Source organism: Rhopilema esculentum, chromosome 1 (assembly GCF_057945365.1).
Source record: "Rhopilema esculentum isolate cy_ngs chromosome 1, ASM5794536v1, whole genome shotgun sequence".
Classification (NCBI taxonomy): Eukaryota; Metazoa; Cnidaria; class Scyphozoa; order Rhizostomeae; family Rhizostomatidae; genus Rhopilema; species Rhopilema esculentum.
The window spans coordinates 1,628,004-1,646,371 of NC_142815.1; the positions used below are offsets into that span (position 1 = coordinate 1,628,004).

Sequence of the window (18,368 nt, forward strand, 5' to 3'; positions counted from 1 at the left end):
TGGCCTTTGAAATTAACAATGACACTTGGATGCAAATGTTTTAAAAGGAGAGACAAAAGCTCCTTGTAGAATGCCAGACGAAACTGGTCACGGCCTGCAGATATGACCTTCGACTTGAACTTCGTCTTTAGAAACTATGAACTTTCAAATGATGGACTTTGCAATGAACATTGAAGGTCAAATATTAAAATACCAGGTACTAAATTAAAGATACAAAGAAAGCAAGAAACAAAAAATGTTTGACCTCAAATCAAAGTATAAATATTTTAACTTGCTACACACTTCAGTATTTCAAAAATTCAGTATACTTCTTTTCGATATCAAGTAACACAATAAAAATGGTCAATACCGATTTCAGTCAGTGTAATCTAATCATATAATATTTTAAACGATTTGTAATAAACAGCAAAATCTCTTTTAGCAATTAAAAACATAACAGCAAAGCAGGGCAGGGTGCGTTAGGTTATGTGAACGTAAATTTTTTCTTCCTTTAAATATTCGCTTTCAGCTTCTCAAATTTTAGCTCACCTAACTTGTCTTACAGAGGATAAATTTGTTTTTGTAAGGTTTTACGTTTCATCACCTGTATACTCATAAAAAATTTGCAAGTGACTCTGATTGGTGTAATTCTGAAAAGTCGGTTTCTGATTGGTCGCTTATAGACAGTTGATTGACAGTCTTGTCATTTCTTAGGCAACTATTTTGGTACTATATGATGGCCTGGTGAGTGGTAGGAAGACTTAAATTCCTTGCGCTCTTAGGCTATCGAAATTTGAACCTAGGCCTTAGAAATCTATTGATATTTAGGGCCTTGGCACTAGGCCCTAGAATCGCATGCGATATTTAAGGTCCTGGCCCTAGGCCCAAAAATTCCCTGTGACATTTTAGGTCGTGGAAGGTCAACTGGCCTAGGTATTATTATGAACAGGGTACACAAGAAAACGAGAATTTAAGGACTTCATAAAATATCGCATGGATTATAATGGGCAAACAATTCTAGTAAAAAAGGCTTTTGGCAAGCGTTGTACCAATCCGGCCCTATGGTTGTTGCAGCTGCGTATAGCGAGAAATCACACATTAGAACAACTATAGCGAACTTTTGGGTTAAGGATTCCACGTGACGATGTTTACGATGTGTCTAGGCCCTACCCTTCTTTGCAATCATTCATGAACCTACACAGAAAACAAGAGTCATTCACAACCTCCAATCAACACAACAACAACATTTTCAACTGAAGAAAATCTCAGCCTCGTTCCGACGTCCAATTACGTCACCACTTTCCGAGACCTGTAGGATGCGCATTGTATTTGTTGTATGGGAGCCTGGGGACCAGCCCACGACGAAGACAATGAATGAGCCATTCCTTATGAAACCCATGTCTTTGCCCTTGGTAACAGCATACACCAAACGAGCGTTGACGTCATCTGACCAGTTGTTCTGACGAGGCTCGTCGTAATAGAGCGGGAAAAGGCCACGTGACAAATGAGCCTGTCTACAGACTCTTTTATTCCTTGTGATGAGGATAATTGGGCACCGCGGGCGATAATGCGAGAGAATACGAGCAGTTCTGCGAGAAAAGCGCGAGAAAAACCGTGAATGTTAATTCTATGACAAAATCTACAGAAACAATTTATCTTGTTTATATATGCTGCCTCTTGATAACAAAAAAAGGACGCTTGGACATTGTCTGTTGCGACGCCAGGCTCCTTCAGGGTTACAAATTATTTTTGATATGCCACTGGCTTTTATTCTTAATTTTGTCCTTTTTGGGCTTCTTAGGTTTTGACTATCTATTAAAGTTCTTTGTGATAAGAAAATTTTCCGGACATGGGCTCACTCCGCAGTCACCTGAAATTTACTGTTTAATAAAGCCCTGTATACAGCCAAACTTTGCCCATTGTCACAACTTTTCAAGCAACGTTTGGTGTGACTATAACCGGAGTTTACTTAATTGAGAAAACGCATACTGATAAACTGGGTGTCTGATGGCAGTGAAGATTTAAAGATTGGGGGAGGGGGGCATCGGGGGCCACTGGGGGTCATCTCCGTCTTCCTAATTCAGGAGAAAACATAAAACGTAGTGGTCACAGGGAGAGCGTTATTGGTGTGTGACAAAAAACAGGAAAACGTGGATGAAGGATATGGAAAAATTTACTGTGTGATGGAGGCATATACGAGAAAGTGACAAAATGAACATACCGTCCGCTTGTAGAAAATGCGATGATGGTAGCAGCATTGACCTTGAACGATGCACTAACTGATGCAATGCAGGTTGTTTCTGTGGCATCCGTCAGTGTCTTGGCATTCTTTAGATTATCATACAAAGCACGATGGAATATTGCGGCCTCTGCTTCTCTGCAAATCTAGAGATATGAAACGATTTCTTAGATATTTTCGATATTGCAGATGATATATGGCATTAACTAGCTTCTACGTAGCTATTAGATTTATCAATGTTGGAAGACGCAATTGTGACGTCATTGTAGACACAAACGCTTATGCATCAGTAGACACAGAAGTAGACGTATTAGCAGACGTAAACACTGACGTGTTGGTAGACGCAAACTTTGACATGACAGACGCAAACGCCGATGTATTAGTAGACGCAAACGCTGACATATTGGTAGATACAAAGGTTGAAATCATAGAAGGTAAAAAACAATGATGCATTGGCAGACACAAACGCTGACGTCATAGTAGACGCAAATGCTAACGCACTAGTAGACGCAAACGCTGACACATCAGTGGATGCAAACGTTGACATATTAGTGGACGAAAACGCTGACATCATAGTAGATAGATAGACACGCAAATGCTGACGTCATAGTAGACGCAAACGCTGACACACTGGTAGACGCAAACGCTGACGCACTAGTAGACACAAACGCTGACATCATCCTGGATACAAAAGATGATGTAATGGCAGACGCAAACGCTGATGCTATAGAAGATACAGCTGTGATGAAATAGCAGACGCAAATGCTGACGTCATAGTAGACGCAAACGCTGACACACTGGTAGACGCAAACGCTGACGCACTAGTAGACACAAACGCTGACATCATCCTGGATACAAAAGATGATGTAATGGCAGACGCAAACGCTGATGCTATAGAAGATACAACTGTGATGAAATAGCAGACGCAAATGCTGACGTCATAGTAGACGCAAACGCTGACACACTGGTAGACGCAAACGCTGACGCACTAGTAGACACAAACGCTGACATCATCCTGGATACAAAAGATGATGTAATGGCAGACGCAAACGCTGATGCTATAGAAGATACAACTGTGATGAAATAGCAGACGCAAATGCTGACGTCATAGTAGACGCAAACGCTGACACACTGGTAGACGCAAACGCTGACGCACTAGTAGACACAAACGCTGACATCATCCTGGATACAAAAGATGATGTAATGGCAGACGCAAACGCTGATGCTATAGAAGATACAACTGTGATGAAATAGCAGACGCAAATGCTGACGTCATAGTAGACGCAAACGCTGACACACTGGTAGACGCAAACGCTGACGCACTAGTAGACACAAACGCTGACATCATCCTGGATACAAAAGATGATGTAATGGCAGACGCAAACGCTGATGCTACAGAAGATACAACTGTGATGAAATAGCAGACGCAAATGCTGACGTATTGCTAGACATATATTTACTGGTAAATGTATACGCTGACAGGGCAGCAAACGAATCTTTATCCTACCTTGTGCATAGTCAAAACTGCTTGTGATGGGTAGGCTCCTTTTGCAGTCTCCCCGGATAACATGACACAATCGACGCCATCCAGTACAGCATTAGCTACATCTGAGGCTTCTGCTCTAGTTGGACGGGGGTTCTCTGTCATCGATTCTAACATCTTTAAAAAAGAAAGGAAAGTTAACAATTATTGGATTATGACTTCGACATGGGTTATAAAAATTCGACCTTATGCGTCCCAGATAAACAGGTTATATTCATCAGATAAACAGGTTTTGTATACTAGATGAACAGGTTATGTGTACCGGATTAACAAGTTATTTACCTGGGTTGCACAGATAACCGGTTTGGCTGCCATATTGCACCTTGCTATTATCATCTTCTGAGCAAGGAAGACCTTCTCAAGGGGAATCTCCATACCCATATCACCCCTAGCAACCATGACGCCATCAGTTTCCATGAGGATCTCATCGATATTGATGATTCCCTCGTGGTTTTCGATCTTAGCAATGATTTTAATGTCTTTTCCCTTCTCACCGAGGACTTTTCGCACATCTCTGATATCTTGGGCTTTGCGAATGAAGGAAGCGAAGATCATATCGACCTGAAAGGGAAATGAAGGAAAATTTCGAACTTATTCACCCAGTTCACTTATTTCCTATAAAAGTCACTATGTCCTGTCAGTCAACCGTTCAGTGTTAAAAATAGGCTTTGCGGCTTGTTTAAAATCGAGAAAACATTGAAGATTAGCCGATTGGCTACGTAACAACAGGTCTATTGTTTAGTCTAGCCAATGGGAATTTAAATGGCCAGCGAAATGCGTCGGAACATAGTGCCATTAAAGCTCCGTAACAATAGGTCTATTGAGCAAGATAGCCCTTTTGGGCACAATACCCATTTGGGCACAATACCCATTTGGGCACAATACCCATTTGGGCACAATACCCTTTTGGGCACAATACCCATTTGGGCACAATACCCATTTGGGCAAAATACCCATTTGGGCAAAATACCCATTTGGGCAAAATACACATTTGGGCACAATACCCGTTTGGGCACAATACCCATTTGGGCACAATACCCGTTTGGGCACAATACCCATTTGGGCACAATACCTCTAAGGGCAAGATACCCCTTTTAGACACAATACCCCCATTGGGCAGGATACAGCTGTTTGGCATAACACCCCCTTTGGGCAAGATACCCCTTTTGGGCACAATACCCCCATTGAGCGGGATACAGCTGTTTGGCATAACACCCCTTTTGGGCACAATACCTATTTGGGCACAATACCTCCTTGAGCAAGATACCCCTTTGGGCAAGATACCCCTTTTGGGGACAATACCCCCATTGGGCTGGATACCGCTTTTCGGCATGACACCCCCTTTGGGTACAATACCCATTTGAGCAAGAGACCAAAAAATTGTAACATCGTTTCAATCCTATCGCCCCCCCCCCCTCTTAAGTGAAATTATATCTTCCTACGGCACTGTATCAATAGCCCCTGTATCTTACCTCATTTTCAACACCAAACTGCAAATCCTGGACGTCTTTCTCTGAAACAGCCGGCAGATCAATAATAGCCCCCGGCAAGTTACAGTTTTTCCTTGAACTAATCGCTGCATCATTAAGAATTTTAGTCATCACGTGATCATCTAATACATCCGTTACTTCAAGTGACAATAGGCCATCGGCTATGAAAATCTTACTCCCTCTCTTGACAGACTTCGCCAAACCTTTGTAATCAACATACAGTAAGTTCTCGTCGCATTGCTCCCTCAGGCTGAGGTCAGTTGTCACTCTCAGTGCTGCGCCTTTCTTATAAGTTGTTTCACTGTCCTAAGAAACAAGACATTCTCGTTATGGTGAGATCAGGAATGAACGAGGGGGGGGGGGGGGGCGGGAGGGGGCCTTGCAATAAACGGGGAAGGAATAAACAGGGGCAGGGTGGCGATGTCTTGAAAGTGGCCGAAGCCAAATCATGCCAGACAAAAAATCCAAAATAAGCTATGAGAACCTGGTACAAGTTACGCATGGTAATTAGTAGTAACTCCTAATAGCTCATAGCAAACCTATAAGTAACTCATAGTTAACCTTACAAAAAAGTTTTTGTCCCATAATTCTAAGGATAGTTTCAGCCTTCATGGTGCCTGTTTTGATTTCATATCTCTTTTCTGACAACTATGGTAATCAGTAGTTGCTGGTGACCAGTATGATAGTAATTAGTAGAAGCGTATAGTAACTCATAGCAAACCTATAAGTAATTTATAGTTAACCATACAAAAAAGTTATTGTCCCATAATTCTAAGGATAGTTCCAGCCTTCATGATGCCTGTTACGATTTCAGATCCCTTTTTTGCCTACTATAGTAATCAGTAGTTGCTGGTGGCCAGTATGATAGTAATTAGTAGTAACTCCTAGTAACTCATAGCAAACCTATAAGTAATTTATAGTTAACCATACAAAAAAGTTTTTGTCCCATAATTGTAAGGATAGTTCCAGCCTTCATGGTGCCTGTTACGATTTCAGATCCCTTTTTTGCCTACTATAGTAATCAGTAGTTGCTGGTGGCCAGTATGATAGTAATTAGTAGTAACTCCTAGTAACTCATAGCAAACCTATAAGTAATTTATAGTTAACCATACAAAAAAGTTTTTGTCCCATAATTGTAAGGATACTTACAGTTCCAGCCTTCATAATGCCGGTTCTGATTTCAGGCCCCTTGGTGTCCAGAGCAATTGCTACGGGATGGGGATGCTCAACTTTTGCTGCCTCTCTGACATTGTCAATTGTCTTCTTGTGATACTATGACAAAACAAATTAATGTCATTAATGAAAGAATTGTTCTCAAAACAAGATAAAAAATGACAAATATAAAAATTTTTAAATATCTAACAGAACACCTCAAAGAGATATGAATCCTTATCTAGAAGTCTGCAACACAATGCTAAGTTAGTTATGTTATGCAACAAAATGCAATACTTATACTGTGAATAGGAACACTGGGTTAATCCTTCAATAGTGCCGAGACCTCAATGTCGGATTATGTAATTATAAGTCAGTTGTTCACGCTTGATGTTAGATATGGACAAGTTATAAGGTTCTGTTCCTGTTTTTAAAAAATTGTGAAAACCCAAGATGGTGTCTTCTTTGAATGTCTTTACCCAAATTCTTCAAAACAATTTATACTGTGATTTGTGATAAGGCTACCCTAATAGATCAGAACAATACATATAAACATATAATAAAGAACAAATCTAATAAAAATTATTGACATTATTTATCAAGCTTGCTGCTAATGAAAATTACTGTTTTACACAACATTTAAATAATATTTGATGCCATATAGAAAGAGCTAAGGTGCCATAGACAACTTTGAAACTTGCAGACAAATTGCTATTTTAAATAGATTGCTTGAAAAATAACCTCATGTGTTCCATGTGAAAAATTCATCCTTGCAATGTTCATCCCACTATAGATCATCTCTTTGAGCTTATCAACATCTTGGCATGCTGGACCTAGATGAATGATGCAAAAACAAGCTATTAAAATTCAGTTGAATACCACAGAGTTGGACCTGAAAAGCGGTCATGGAAATGATAAAACTTCCACGAGTCATTCCATGAAAAATCATCCAGGATTTCTTAAATCTGTAACCATTATGCCTTCAGAATGCAAGAAACTTTTGTGTGCCAATAGTTCTCATTGAAATAGACATAATTCCAAAATTTCAGCCTCCGTAAAGATCCTGAAGGATAAACCAACTTAAGATCTTACACAGGATCTTACCAAAAATCTTACGGGGTTCTAAAACATGATCTTGAATAGGATCTTGCTAGGATCCAGACTGACATTATAGGATCTTACAAGAACTAGATTAGGATCTTACACAGGTAAATAAAAAAATGGAAAAATTGAGTCAACTTATGTCTATTTTAGTACCCAAATAATCAAAGACAATGACATCAAATTTATATGATTCAACATGGCTTCATACTTAACTGGCATAGTACAAATTTTGGCAATGAGTAAGTCAGAGATTCAATTAATTTGAGTTCGAAGGTCTGTAATAGCTGTCCACAGAATTCATTCATCTGCCAAAAAATTTCTTTTTCACAACATACTTTTAAACAGTAGTGGCGCCACAGGGGGGACTGGGGGGGACATGCCCCCGCCCCAGTTCTCGGCAGGATCAATTTTGCATTTCGTCTAAATCCAACGAGAAAATGTTTTTGGGGAGGGGCAATATTTTGGCAATTTACTTTTTGTAATGTAATCCTATGATTTTAAAACTGCCTTTACATAGCCAAAAGTGAGTCATGGGCGTTCAATTCAGGTAAAAATTGCATTCCTTGTTAGTAAAAGGGCGTTTTCTGGTGCTAAAAGGGGCGTGGTCTAAAATATTTCGTTTTGTCCCCCCCCCCCCCAGAGCATAGTGGCTGGCGCCGCCATTGCTTTTAAAGAAATTTTGGCAATGAGTAAGTCAGAGATTTCATTAATTTGAGTGGGAAGGGCTGTCATAGCTGATCACAGAAATCTTTTCTACACAAATCTGAAAATTTATTTTTTACAATATCTTTCTGAAACAGGTAACTTACCAATGGTGCAGATGATGCCTGTTCCCCTGACAACAGGAGGCACTGTATCTATATTAAGACCACAACAGAATTCAAGATGATTGCGTGCATGTGTGGCATTGAGCAATGCATCACGGGCAACCATGTCCTCATTGTACTCAAATCTTGCTACTTTTCCAGACATCTTGTTTGATCTTCTGGAAGCTAGCTGCATAAGAAAAAAGAATTGAAAAGAATCTTTTAAACAGATTTCAATAGTTTGCACACATGAAATCCTTAATCATTCTTCAGTTCCTCTGCACTTTGTGATGGTGCTGCGATGGCTCCCCTGTGTAACTGGTAAAAGAGAGAGGAATGCAGGAAAATAACCGACCTGAGCATGGCTTGAACTCACAACCCTTGACTTTGTACCTCAAGTGCTCTACTGCTGAGCTATTGGGTCATGCTTTCAAGTCATCACCCAAGGCCAAGTCGTTCGCCCGCATTTGGCCTTGGATGATCATGCGTTAGAGCTTCGCCCAGGTCGGTAATTTTCCCGCATTCTCTGCTAATTATCTTCTGAAATCCTGTTGCCTATGATAATTACGATACAGTTAAATACAATTCTAAACAATTACAATAACAAAATAGCTACCTCAGGCTACAGAGTAATACTTAAGATAGATACCAGATGAAAATAATTGAAATTGCACCAAAGTCAACCCCTCATGAAATTTTACCCAAGCAACACCCACTTGATGCTCCTGTCTAATTGGATGTTGCAAACATTGGCAACATTGGTATGGATAGGTTAGACAATTCGTGAAACGCAGATGCAAAACCCAGGGGTACTCCCATTAAGGTCTGGTTGATTTAAGGATCTTTTCAAATGGCTACCGAATGATCAAATTTTGATAATAACACAAGCACTTGGAAGTTTTTTAAGTGGTTGCTTTGCAATTTATGATAGCAATCAAACATGATTGTTATCTTTCCTGAATCAACAACAGTCAATGGCGAAGAAATTTGTCAAAGAAGGACCAGAGGAGTACAAAGAAATGGATGCTATCAAGGACATAAGTTCAGTTCTTATGCTACCCTTTGAGGGCCATTGTCAAAAAAGACTATCATTTGCAGGTGATTTTTTAACATTTAAGCCTTGGCTCTCTTTGACCCCTTTTAGGCCATGGCCTGCTAGTAGGATTAATACTTTGTTTATCACTCTACTGTTGTAATTGCACATGTGCACTGTAAATAGTATAAAAAGTCTTGTTATCGTAATTAAGGGGGAGTAGATGAGTTGTTGATGAATGATAATCTTGTAATGATATTTGTGTGTTAATAATAGGGTGAAAATTACAAAGTTGAGTTTCCCTTAGCGTGAAACTGAATAAAACATAAAGCTCTACCACAAATAATGGGAGTCCCCTCGGATGCAAAGTGACTCAAAAATACAATCTATGCTGAGTCTTAATTCAATGGTATAAGCTGAAAAAGGGGTGGATCTGCTAAATACCAAATCTTCTTTTGTGACAACAATACTAGCCCTAAAAAGAGCAGGAGACATTCTTTCTTTTATTTGTGCTTTTGCCAATTTATTTTATTCAATATTCCTAGACATTTTCAAAATTTTAACTCCTTGACAGCACTACTGTGTTTTTAACCAATTTTATTTCCACGCCAGGTAGATGTTTCTTAACCAGCAAAAATAGCAAAAGGAAATATGAACAAGCAAGCAAAAATATGTGCAAAAAAGGATAAATTATTTTGCAGCATGAGGACAAATAATACATTTTGACTAAACTGTAGGCTAGCAAATGGATGTAATAACTGAGGCTCTTTAAAGGTCTTTTGTAATTCGAGTGCAGGGTCGCGAGAAAAAATTAGATTTCACATCACAAAAATTTTAATTAGCAAACCACGCGTTTATTTTGAAATACCCGCAACACTAGAATCAGCAAATTAGCACAATATCAGGAGAAATAGAGCTTTTCTCTAGCTATTTCTGTTTCCACTGACCATCTAGTTTAATTTTGATTATGTTAACAGTTTTAGGGAGCATGTTTGGAGAGCAAGAATTGTTTTCAGAAAAACGGTAACCTCATCCCTTACAAGAAAAACTTTAGCTTCACTGAATTTGAAAAGCATTTTACCATAATTTAAGTAGGAGATATCAAGAGCAATATTTACTGTTTGTTTCATAGCATAATTCAACATCCAATCCATTTTTCTTTTCGACAACTTGAAAGGCCCATGACCCATGGACCCCAAAAGCGGCCTAAATCGAAGGCTGGGCCGTTTTTCCACAGCTGTTCCTAATCTGCTGCATTTTTTTATATTTCAAGACAAGTACTTTAACAAATCATATTCATAGATGATGAAAATATAGATAAATAAAGAAGGAAATTAGATAATTACCTCAAAATTGATAATTTCTGGTCAGTCACATGCAACTCAAACAATCCTCCCAAACAATCAGAGTCAACTAACAAATCCTCCGCAGAGCTACAGATGCGCTCCGCAATAACTGGAAATGCTTCTGGGTCGGGAGGGGGGGGGGGGGGAGAAGAGGGAAATTTGTTTGACCCCTCGACATTTTTTGTAATGGTAATTTCAAGAGCATATCATACCTCAAAGAAAATGTCAATAAGAGAATTCACTTCGTATAATTTACTCATGTTGAAGGCGTAAAGATAGTTTTTCTAGAAAAATTGGCTTAACTTTTATTATGATCCCCATTTAAATGCCAAAACCAGATGGGCAGAGTCCACTTCCGTGTGAATTACAAGTTTCAAGCTTTTAATGTCGTTAGGCTTTAGATGTCACTTCAGTCAAACAAGAAAAGTTCCAGAGTTTTACAAAGATCATAAGTTGATCCATTTGACCCAGTCTGCAACAGGTATCAAGGCCTCCGATGAAAGGGGGTAGGTGCATAAGGGGCTAAAAGCCGCAAGTCGAGCCGTTAACGAACCGCTCAAGGTCTAACCAAAGACCGCGGTCTGTGTAACGTCAAATAAGAGTCTCTTGTTGCTGGTTGTTTCGAGGCTGCAGAGTCATGAATTTTACAGAGATGTAGCTAAATTATTGCGTTGCTAACCTTTGAATCTGGTTCTTGCAAGGTTCCAGCTTTTTGGCAAGGATTCTTTTAGAGACTGGTGACGAATTTAGTTGGAGAACATGGGATCCGAAATTTTTGAAAACGCATTTTAAATCATCTTGAGACCATCCAAAAAGTTGGACCATATTCCTTTGGGCACTTTTCGTTTGGCTCATTCTCTTTGGATCCACCAACAAGCATTCTATCAACATACACAAGAGACCTTCCAAAAGGCATTACTCCCAGTCTCTTGATACCTTTCCATCATGTTTATACTTAGTCACAATGCCATTTCAAAACCCATACAAAAGGTGTTGGGGCTTTAAAGGGCCATTATTAATATCAGCGACAATGAGTATTGGAGGACGAAAAAATTTTAGCGAAGGCTTTTAAAAAGCGGACAAAATCGTAAAGGAATGAACTAATGGCTGCACCTGAGACAAATAAAACGAATATTTTCCATGTCTACGCCGTTCTCAAGACCTATTTAAGAGTTATTGAAGTGTGTACAACCCAATTTTACTAGATTTAACGAGTGGAATATCGGAGAGCGCATGAAAAGCTTTGGTGAAAGCCCTTAAAACACGGATGAAGCATGGCCACTCTTATATTCGAAAGTGAGTTGCTTGTACTCAGACCAGAATTACAATATCAAGCCCCTGAAAAGCTAATCCAAAAGCGAGAACAACAAAACACAAAGGTGAGACATGTTAGCATTTCATCTTACTGTTTTAAAGAACCTTTGGTGACCAGTGTGAGAACAAGAGCGACGGACAAAGCTATTATTGCTATTTATTAATAGCTATTCTTTTCAAGGCCACTTCTTGTGCAATGAAAAAAAATTAACACAACACGAAAATTTTGTGCGAATAATCTAGCTTTATTTCTAGTTGTAATTGCCGCATTCAGTCATTCTAAAAATGCTGCAGCAACACTTTCTTCAAAAGCAGTGCCGAAGGATTAAAATTTACATTGTATCGGGGGTGGGCGACCGCCCATTGTATTGCTTCCCATTCGGTACACTGTTATAAAGGAAATATAGAAGAGTTTGACAATTATGGTGGGGTTCCTGCCCCCTTGCTTTCGACAGCCATGAAATGCCAATATATCATGACACGATAAAAGCTCCATTCGTCGGCCACAGGACGGCCATGCTATTAACTTGGACCTTTTTAATAGCAAATAGGAAGACAACAGTACATTGCATCATAGCTCTCATTGATAATAATACTATATAATTATTCGCTATTATAGGCTGCCACCTATATAGCGAGAAGGCCAATTAAATGTCAACCATTTTATTACATACAGTCAAGGGTCGAGATATGTTTCGAAATGCGGGGGGGGGGGGGGCGTTGATTTCTTGCAATATATAGAGCATAAAGGCTCTCATATTAATCCTTTGAAAATTTGGGGGGTTCAAGCTCTTTAGCTCCCCCCGCTATCTCGACCCTTGCATAAAGGACTACAATATTCTAGAATACTTAAATAATAATACTTCTTTAATAATTTTTCAATATAGCGAAAAGGCCAATTAATGTCAACCATTTAATTACATACAGTCAAAGGCCGAGGTAGATTTCGAGATGTAGGGGGTGGGGGGGGGGAGGTTGATTTTCACCATTGTATAGAACATATAGATTCTTATATTTACCTTTAGAAAATTGTGTGGAAGGGGGATCAGTCTCCTTAGCTTCCACCGTTAATTCAGCCCTTGCATAAAGTACAACGATAATTTAGAAAATTCAAATAATAAAACAATTTAATAAGAACAAAAATAAAATTTACTTTTCTGCAATAAACTCATAAATTACTACAAATTTGTACAAATCAACAACAATTATGATGTGGGGAGATTGTACTGGTTAAACAAATTTCTAACATTACGTACATAGATCTAGGACTGCAGCTACTGAAATGTAGGGGGGGGGGCGCATTGATTTTCGGCAATATTTAGAGCATAGGGGTCAGTGGCAGCTCCAGCCTGGGATAAATGGGGGGGGGGGGACAAATAATGTGTCCACGCCCTTTTTGACCTCGCCCTTTTCTCGTGATTGACACATATTTTTTCCGGAGGATACAACTCTTATCTCCCAAGAAATGTCATTTAAATGTGACGATCTAGATAAAGTATATATCCTCCCCCCTCCCTGAAGTTTTCTCAACAGGTTTGCAAGGATCTAAAGGAGCGACTTTCTGAAAAAGTGGGGGAACTAGTCCCCCCATTCCCCCCGTGGCTCTGCCACTGATAATCGTTCTCATATCTGGTAATATCCGTGGTAATTAACCCCTCTAAACGTTTTGCATCATCTACTATCATCTGCATCATCTGCATCACTACGTAATACAGTCTATTTATTTCAATAAATCTGAACAATTTTTTTGCGGTACAGAATTTGAAAATGGCTTTGAAAAAGGCAACTTTTTACAACATACTAAAAGCTTTTAACAAATATGTTGTAAAATGCTTGCTTTTTCAAAGCCATTTTCAATAAATCTATAAATTTCTAGTAATATGTACAAATCGACAATAAATATCTCGAAATTAACATTCCTAAAAAAAACTCTCTAGAGACAAGATACCTCGATCGAGTCCTGTTCCGGAATTTTCTCCAGTGGCTGATCGAGGCAAGGTCCTTTACGCATCATCGTATAGCAAGAAATGAGAAAGAAACTGCTTTTACGGGGTAACGAAATAGGATTGTTGGGGGGGGGGCGTACCCGTGAAAGAAAAGGGCAGTGGTTTCCCTGCCAGTATGTTAGCGGAAAGATAATTCACGATATGACTGTAAAGCGACAAAAACTACCAGTGTATGTTTATCTTATGCTATGTTTATCTCCTCTTTTCTACCAGCTGTGAACACCAGTTTCTCCCTAACAACTTTGGTCTATATCGCTTTCATGTTTGCCTCGTTTTGTAACAAGTTAATAATGTATGTAGGCTCCCAGAGCAAAAAATCTAGTCTTATAAAAAAACTAGGGAGTTATATAAACCAGCAGCAGTAGCAAGACTCGCCAAGGGAGGGGGCAGGGTGGGGGCAGGATGGGGGTAGGGTGGGGGCACTGGCCTACCCTCTGGTTATGTTTGCCAGATTTGCCTGACGGTGGTGGTGGCGCCAGGGGAGGGCTAGGGGGGGCTACAGCCCCTCCGTCGGAAGCATCTAGCCCCCCATCGGAGGAAATTTTAGATTATTGTCGGAGCAAATTTGTCAAAATAACGTACGAAAACTGCTTGTTTAAGTCATTTTAGCCCCCCCTGTCGGAAGCTCCAGCCCCTCTGTCGGAAGCTCCAGCCCCTCTGTCGGAAGATTTCTGGCGCCACCTCTGGCCTGATTTGCCACAAAATCCGGGTAAACAGCCTCTAAGATAAAAACCTAATGCCCAAAAATAAGTCTCTTGCCCCCTACTCAATTTCAACAATTTAATCGACAAGACGTATTATTTAATTCTAACTTAATACCCCTGCATTAAACATTCTTCGAAAAGAACTCCCCCCCCCAATAACCTCAATAGCGTTTCTATGAAATAGCCAATAGCTAACACTAGGACAGCTTGGTTCTACATCAATAGGACAGTTTTGTAAATTAACTCTACATCACTATTATAGTGTCCTACGTTGACATTATACGAGGGTTTCATCAGTCCTGTCAACTGTATGACACACATGCTGTCGCAGTCTGCCAATCACAAATGGTACAGTAATTATACTTAACAAATAAACTGGCATTGACAACGGCCTTGTGCTTCCGAATGGGCAAAACCAAAGCCCCCGTCTGTTTGCGTCTCTCAAATGATGCGTAATAACAGCAACAAACGTCACTAGTACCCAGTCTACTAAAAATTGGTGCTGCGAAAACGGGCTCTTGAATATAGAACCAGCAATCATAAGGAGAACATGTGGCAGAAGAATTGTTGTACAGTGAAAGGGTGGTCTTGAATGTAGCTTCAGAGCATCCTAAGAAAAATGACATTGATATTAATCATAATGCAAAGATACTCAGGACCAACGCCGACGGGGGAGGGGCTGGAGGGGCTGGAGGGGCTGGAGGGGCTGGAGGGGCTGGAGGGGCTGAAGGGTCTGGAGGGGCTGGAAGGTCTGAAGGGTCTGGAGGGGCTTGAGGGTCTTAAGGGGCTGGAGGGGTTGGAGGGGCTGAAGGGTCTGGAGGGGTTGGAGGGTCTGGAGGGGCTGAAGGGGCTTAAGGGTCTGGAGGGGCTTAAGGGTCTGGAGGGGCTGAAGGGTCTGGAGGGGCTTGAGGGTCTTAAGGGACTGGGGGGTCTGAAGGGGCTGGAGGGGTTGGAGGGGCTGAAGGGTCTGGAGGGGTTGGAGGGTCTAGAGGGGCTCGAGGGTCTGGAGGGGCTGAAGGGTCTGGAGGGGCCATGGGCCCCCCACTTTCTTGGTAAACAATAATATTTTCTCAAAGAGGCCCTGTTTTGAAGCACTAAATTCAATTCCGACTTATAGAACTTGGCCTCTTCACCTTGAAATTCGTAGCGTGGGCCTGGATATTCAATTGAAATGAAATTAGCTGCAGATCATTCTGAGAGATATGACATCAGCATAAGCCATAACGTAAAAACATTTGATAAGTCTTGCATCAGGACCAAGGCCATAATTACAGCAGTGGGTGTGTAATAGGGGTTTGACACCCCCTAAAGATAAAAAATCTGTTCATCTACCCCCTTAAATAAATGATACCCATGAAAAATTTTGACTATGTAGGGGTGCTTCTCCTGGAAATTTTCATATGTGTAAGCATTAAGCAAACAATGATTTGTACATCCCCCTTTTCCCAAGCAGATTGGCTCACCTTGTTGGGGTGTTCAGCAAATTTAGCAAAATAGCTAGCGAAGGGCTTGTTCAGAAGTTCCTGGGAGAAATGTGTTGGTTTCACTGAAAAGCCCTAGCAATTTGAAGAAGAGCAGTTACCAAATGTACTTCAAAGTCAGAGCCACAAACCAAAATACAACTTTTTGTTGGCGAGGGTGGGGCAGGCAGCCCTGATAAATAAGTGTAACAATAGCGTAAAGTATTTTCCTCATGCTACCTAAGTTTTTTGGGGGAAGATGAGCATAATAATATTTTTTCTGGGGGGGGGGGGGGGGGGGGGGAAGGCTTTTAGATTAATTTTTGTTGCTCATGGTATTCAAACAAAAATTACCTTTAGTTTCCAAGACCCTGCTGATATAAAATGGTCTATGTCCACAAAACATGCACAGATAGCACACAAAAATGCAAGAAGAATGTTTCTTTTTGAATTCTCAAAATCTGTTATCAGTAGCCATGCAAAGAGTGCTATGATACCATGAGAACAGTTGTCAAGAAGTGCCAAAATGATATTTCTGTGACTAAGTGGCTCTATTTTCATAGACTTGGCAAGAGAGACAGCTGCATCACATCCTAGACACAAGCCAGCAAAAAAACCATATTGTAGAAACATCTTTAGTGTGTTCTTGTCAGCCATGATCAGGAACAGATCATCTAGAGAAATATGATACCAATATATTAAGACAGTTCCAATAATACTAAAGGCGTTGAGAGGGAAGGTTAGGAGGGGTAAAAGGTCTGAGGACCGTGCTCCAATGGGGCCTGTGTTAAAATAATAAGATATATTTATAATGCAAAAAAGCTACTATTTCATCTGTTTATATGGAATCAGCACCTGTAAGTTTATCGCAGAGAAAACATGTCCTTGATTCATGTAAAAGTCTTTGCACATTTTTATAAAAATCCTTAAAACTCCTTTTCAACAATTGCAACTAAAAGGGCGTTTCCCTAGTTCTCCTGGAGACGGGAGGGCGTGGCCATATGACCTTTTCTTAAGGGGCCAGATCACCCTTGGGCCAGAGTTGTCTCTTGACAGCCCTGTGTAATACTGAGTATACATCATCTCATTATGAACACTTTAGAGTTGCAACTCTAAAACATCGTATTCAAGACACCAACTTTTAATAAAATGATAAATTATGTGTAAGATTGACCAAAGAAATATCAGAATGTATCAAATTATAGCACATACAAAAATATTAAAAACATAACAGCCAATGTGCTCAAATCCTGGAACCCAGTTATTGTAGTTTAATGTAATTGGGTGCCATATATCACCGTGGTGGTGTAAAAACATTAATTGACAAATTTCAGTAGGCCTTCCCTCTGCCTTTGGTCTTCCTCCTGTCTGTCTAAAAGACTTCTACAAACAAACTGCAGATCTATCTATTTATCAACCTTTAACTGTTGTTCGTACTCCATAAATTGTAACTCACACTGTCATTTGGTCACTTCATATCTTGAGGACGGAAAACTCTTTGTAATTGCGTCATCTTTCAGTGAACTTGTGATATTTCTTTTCGGATATGGCAGCCATCTTGCCAATTCGAAGAATTTTCAACCTCGGTCTCATATCAGCCTCTCGAAGGCAATGATATTGCTCGGAGGTTAGAGGAGGAGCGACGGCCAAACCTGGGGGCTGGGTTACTCCGGGGTACCAGACCCTAAGAAACTGGGAAGGAATCCTCCCAACTTCTCAGGCACCGTAGAGCGTTGAGAAAAGTGGGGAGGGTCTAAAAGTTTGAGGCTAAAACCTGTGGTAAATCTTAAAAGTTAGGTAATCGCTTAAAACGATATATTTCGTCAGGGACAGTATTAGACTTAACGCACGCTGTCGTCAACCGTGGTTTCTTTGTTTTGCAACCAACGCTACAAATTGCTTGTCTGACGCAATATCGATTGCTTTGTTTTGATTTGTACTTAGATCTATTTTAGCTTTAGAAAATTACGTAATGTTTGGTTTTGTTTTGACCTGGTTTCCATGACCAGGGCTATTTAGAAAATTGTATAAATTGAGCGCAACTATCAGTAAAAGTTAGAGAGGGTTTGAGGTTGCCTCACGTAAGAATGTCATTCTGTGAGCATAATAATCATCATAACCAACGAAAGTGAGTTTTCTTTAGTGTCACTGGGAATTTGATTCAGGTAACAGGGCCTTAACTACGACCTTAC

At 40.2% G+C, this 18,368-nt stretch overlaps 2 protein-coding genes across 2 annotated transcripts; both read right to left on the minus strand.

Moving 5' to 3' along the window:
• Nucleotides 1-238: 238 nt before the first annotated feature.
• Nucleotides 239-10,814, minus strand: LOC135690258 (pyruvate kinase PKM). The gene is made up of 9 exons (XM_065207763.2): nt 10,693-10,814; nt 8,317-8,503; nt 7,145-7,236; nt 6,401-6,523; nt 5,234-5,557; nt 4,044-4,322; nt 3,726-3,878; nt 2,201-2,364; nt 239-1,568 (listed from the first exon to the last, which is right to left on the minus strand). The coding sequence occupies exons 2-9, from the start codon at nt 8,477-8,479 to the stop codon at nt 1,229-1,231; spliced, it is 1,638 nt and encodes a 545-aa protein (XP_065063835.2). The 5' UTR covers nt 8,480-8,503; nt 10,693-10,814; the 3' UTR covers nt 239-1,228.
• A 1,751-nt stretch (nt 10,815-12,565) lies between these two features.
• Nucleotides 12,566-17,755, minus strand: LOC135690348 (transmembrane protein 267). Its single transcript, XM_065207865.2, has 3 exons — nt 17,633-17,755; nt 16,531-16,850; nt 12,566-15,326 (listed from the first exon to the last, which is right to left on the minus strand). Exons 2-3 carry the CDS (start codon nt 16,831-16,833, stop codon nt 14,994-14,996), a joined length of 636 nt encoding a protein of 211 aa, XP_065063937.2. The 5' UTR covers nt 16,834-16,850; nt 17,633-17,755; the 3' UTR covers nt 12,566-14,993.
• Between the last annotated feature and the right edge of the window lie 613 nt (nt 17,756-18,368).

Coding starts and splice junctions, on each gene's coding strand:
- LOC135690258 (XM_065207763.2), bottom strand. CDS start 8,479: ATGTCTGGAAAAGTAGCAAGATTTGAGTACAATGAGGACATGGTTGCC. Junction 6,524..7,144: donor TTTCACATGGAACACATGAG/GTTATTTTTCAA, acceptor GTTTTGTCATAG/TATCACAAGAAGACAATTGA. Junction 1,569..2,200: donor GCATTTTCTACAAGCGGACG/GTATGTTCATTT, acceptor CTTTTCTCGCAG/AACTGCTCGTATTCTCTCGC.
- LOC135690348 (XM_065207865.2), bottom strand. CDS start 16,833: ATGGCTGACAAGAACACACTAAAGATGTTTCTACAATATGGTTTTTTT. Junction 15,327..16,530: donor CAGGGTCTTGGAAACTAAAG/GTAATTTTTGTT, acceptor CATTTTTCTTAG/GATGCTCTGAAGCTACATTC.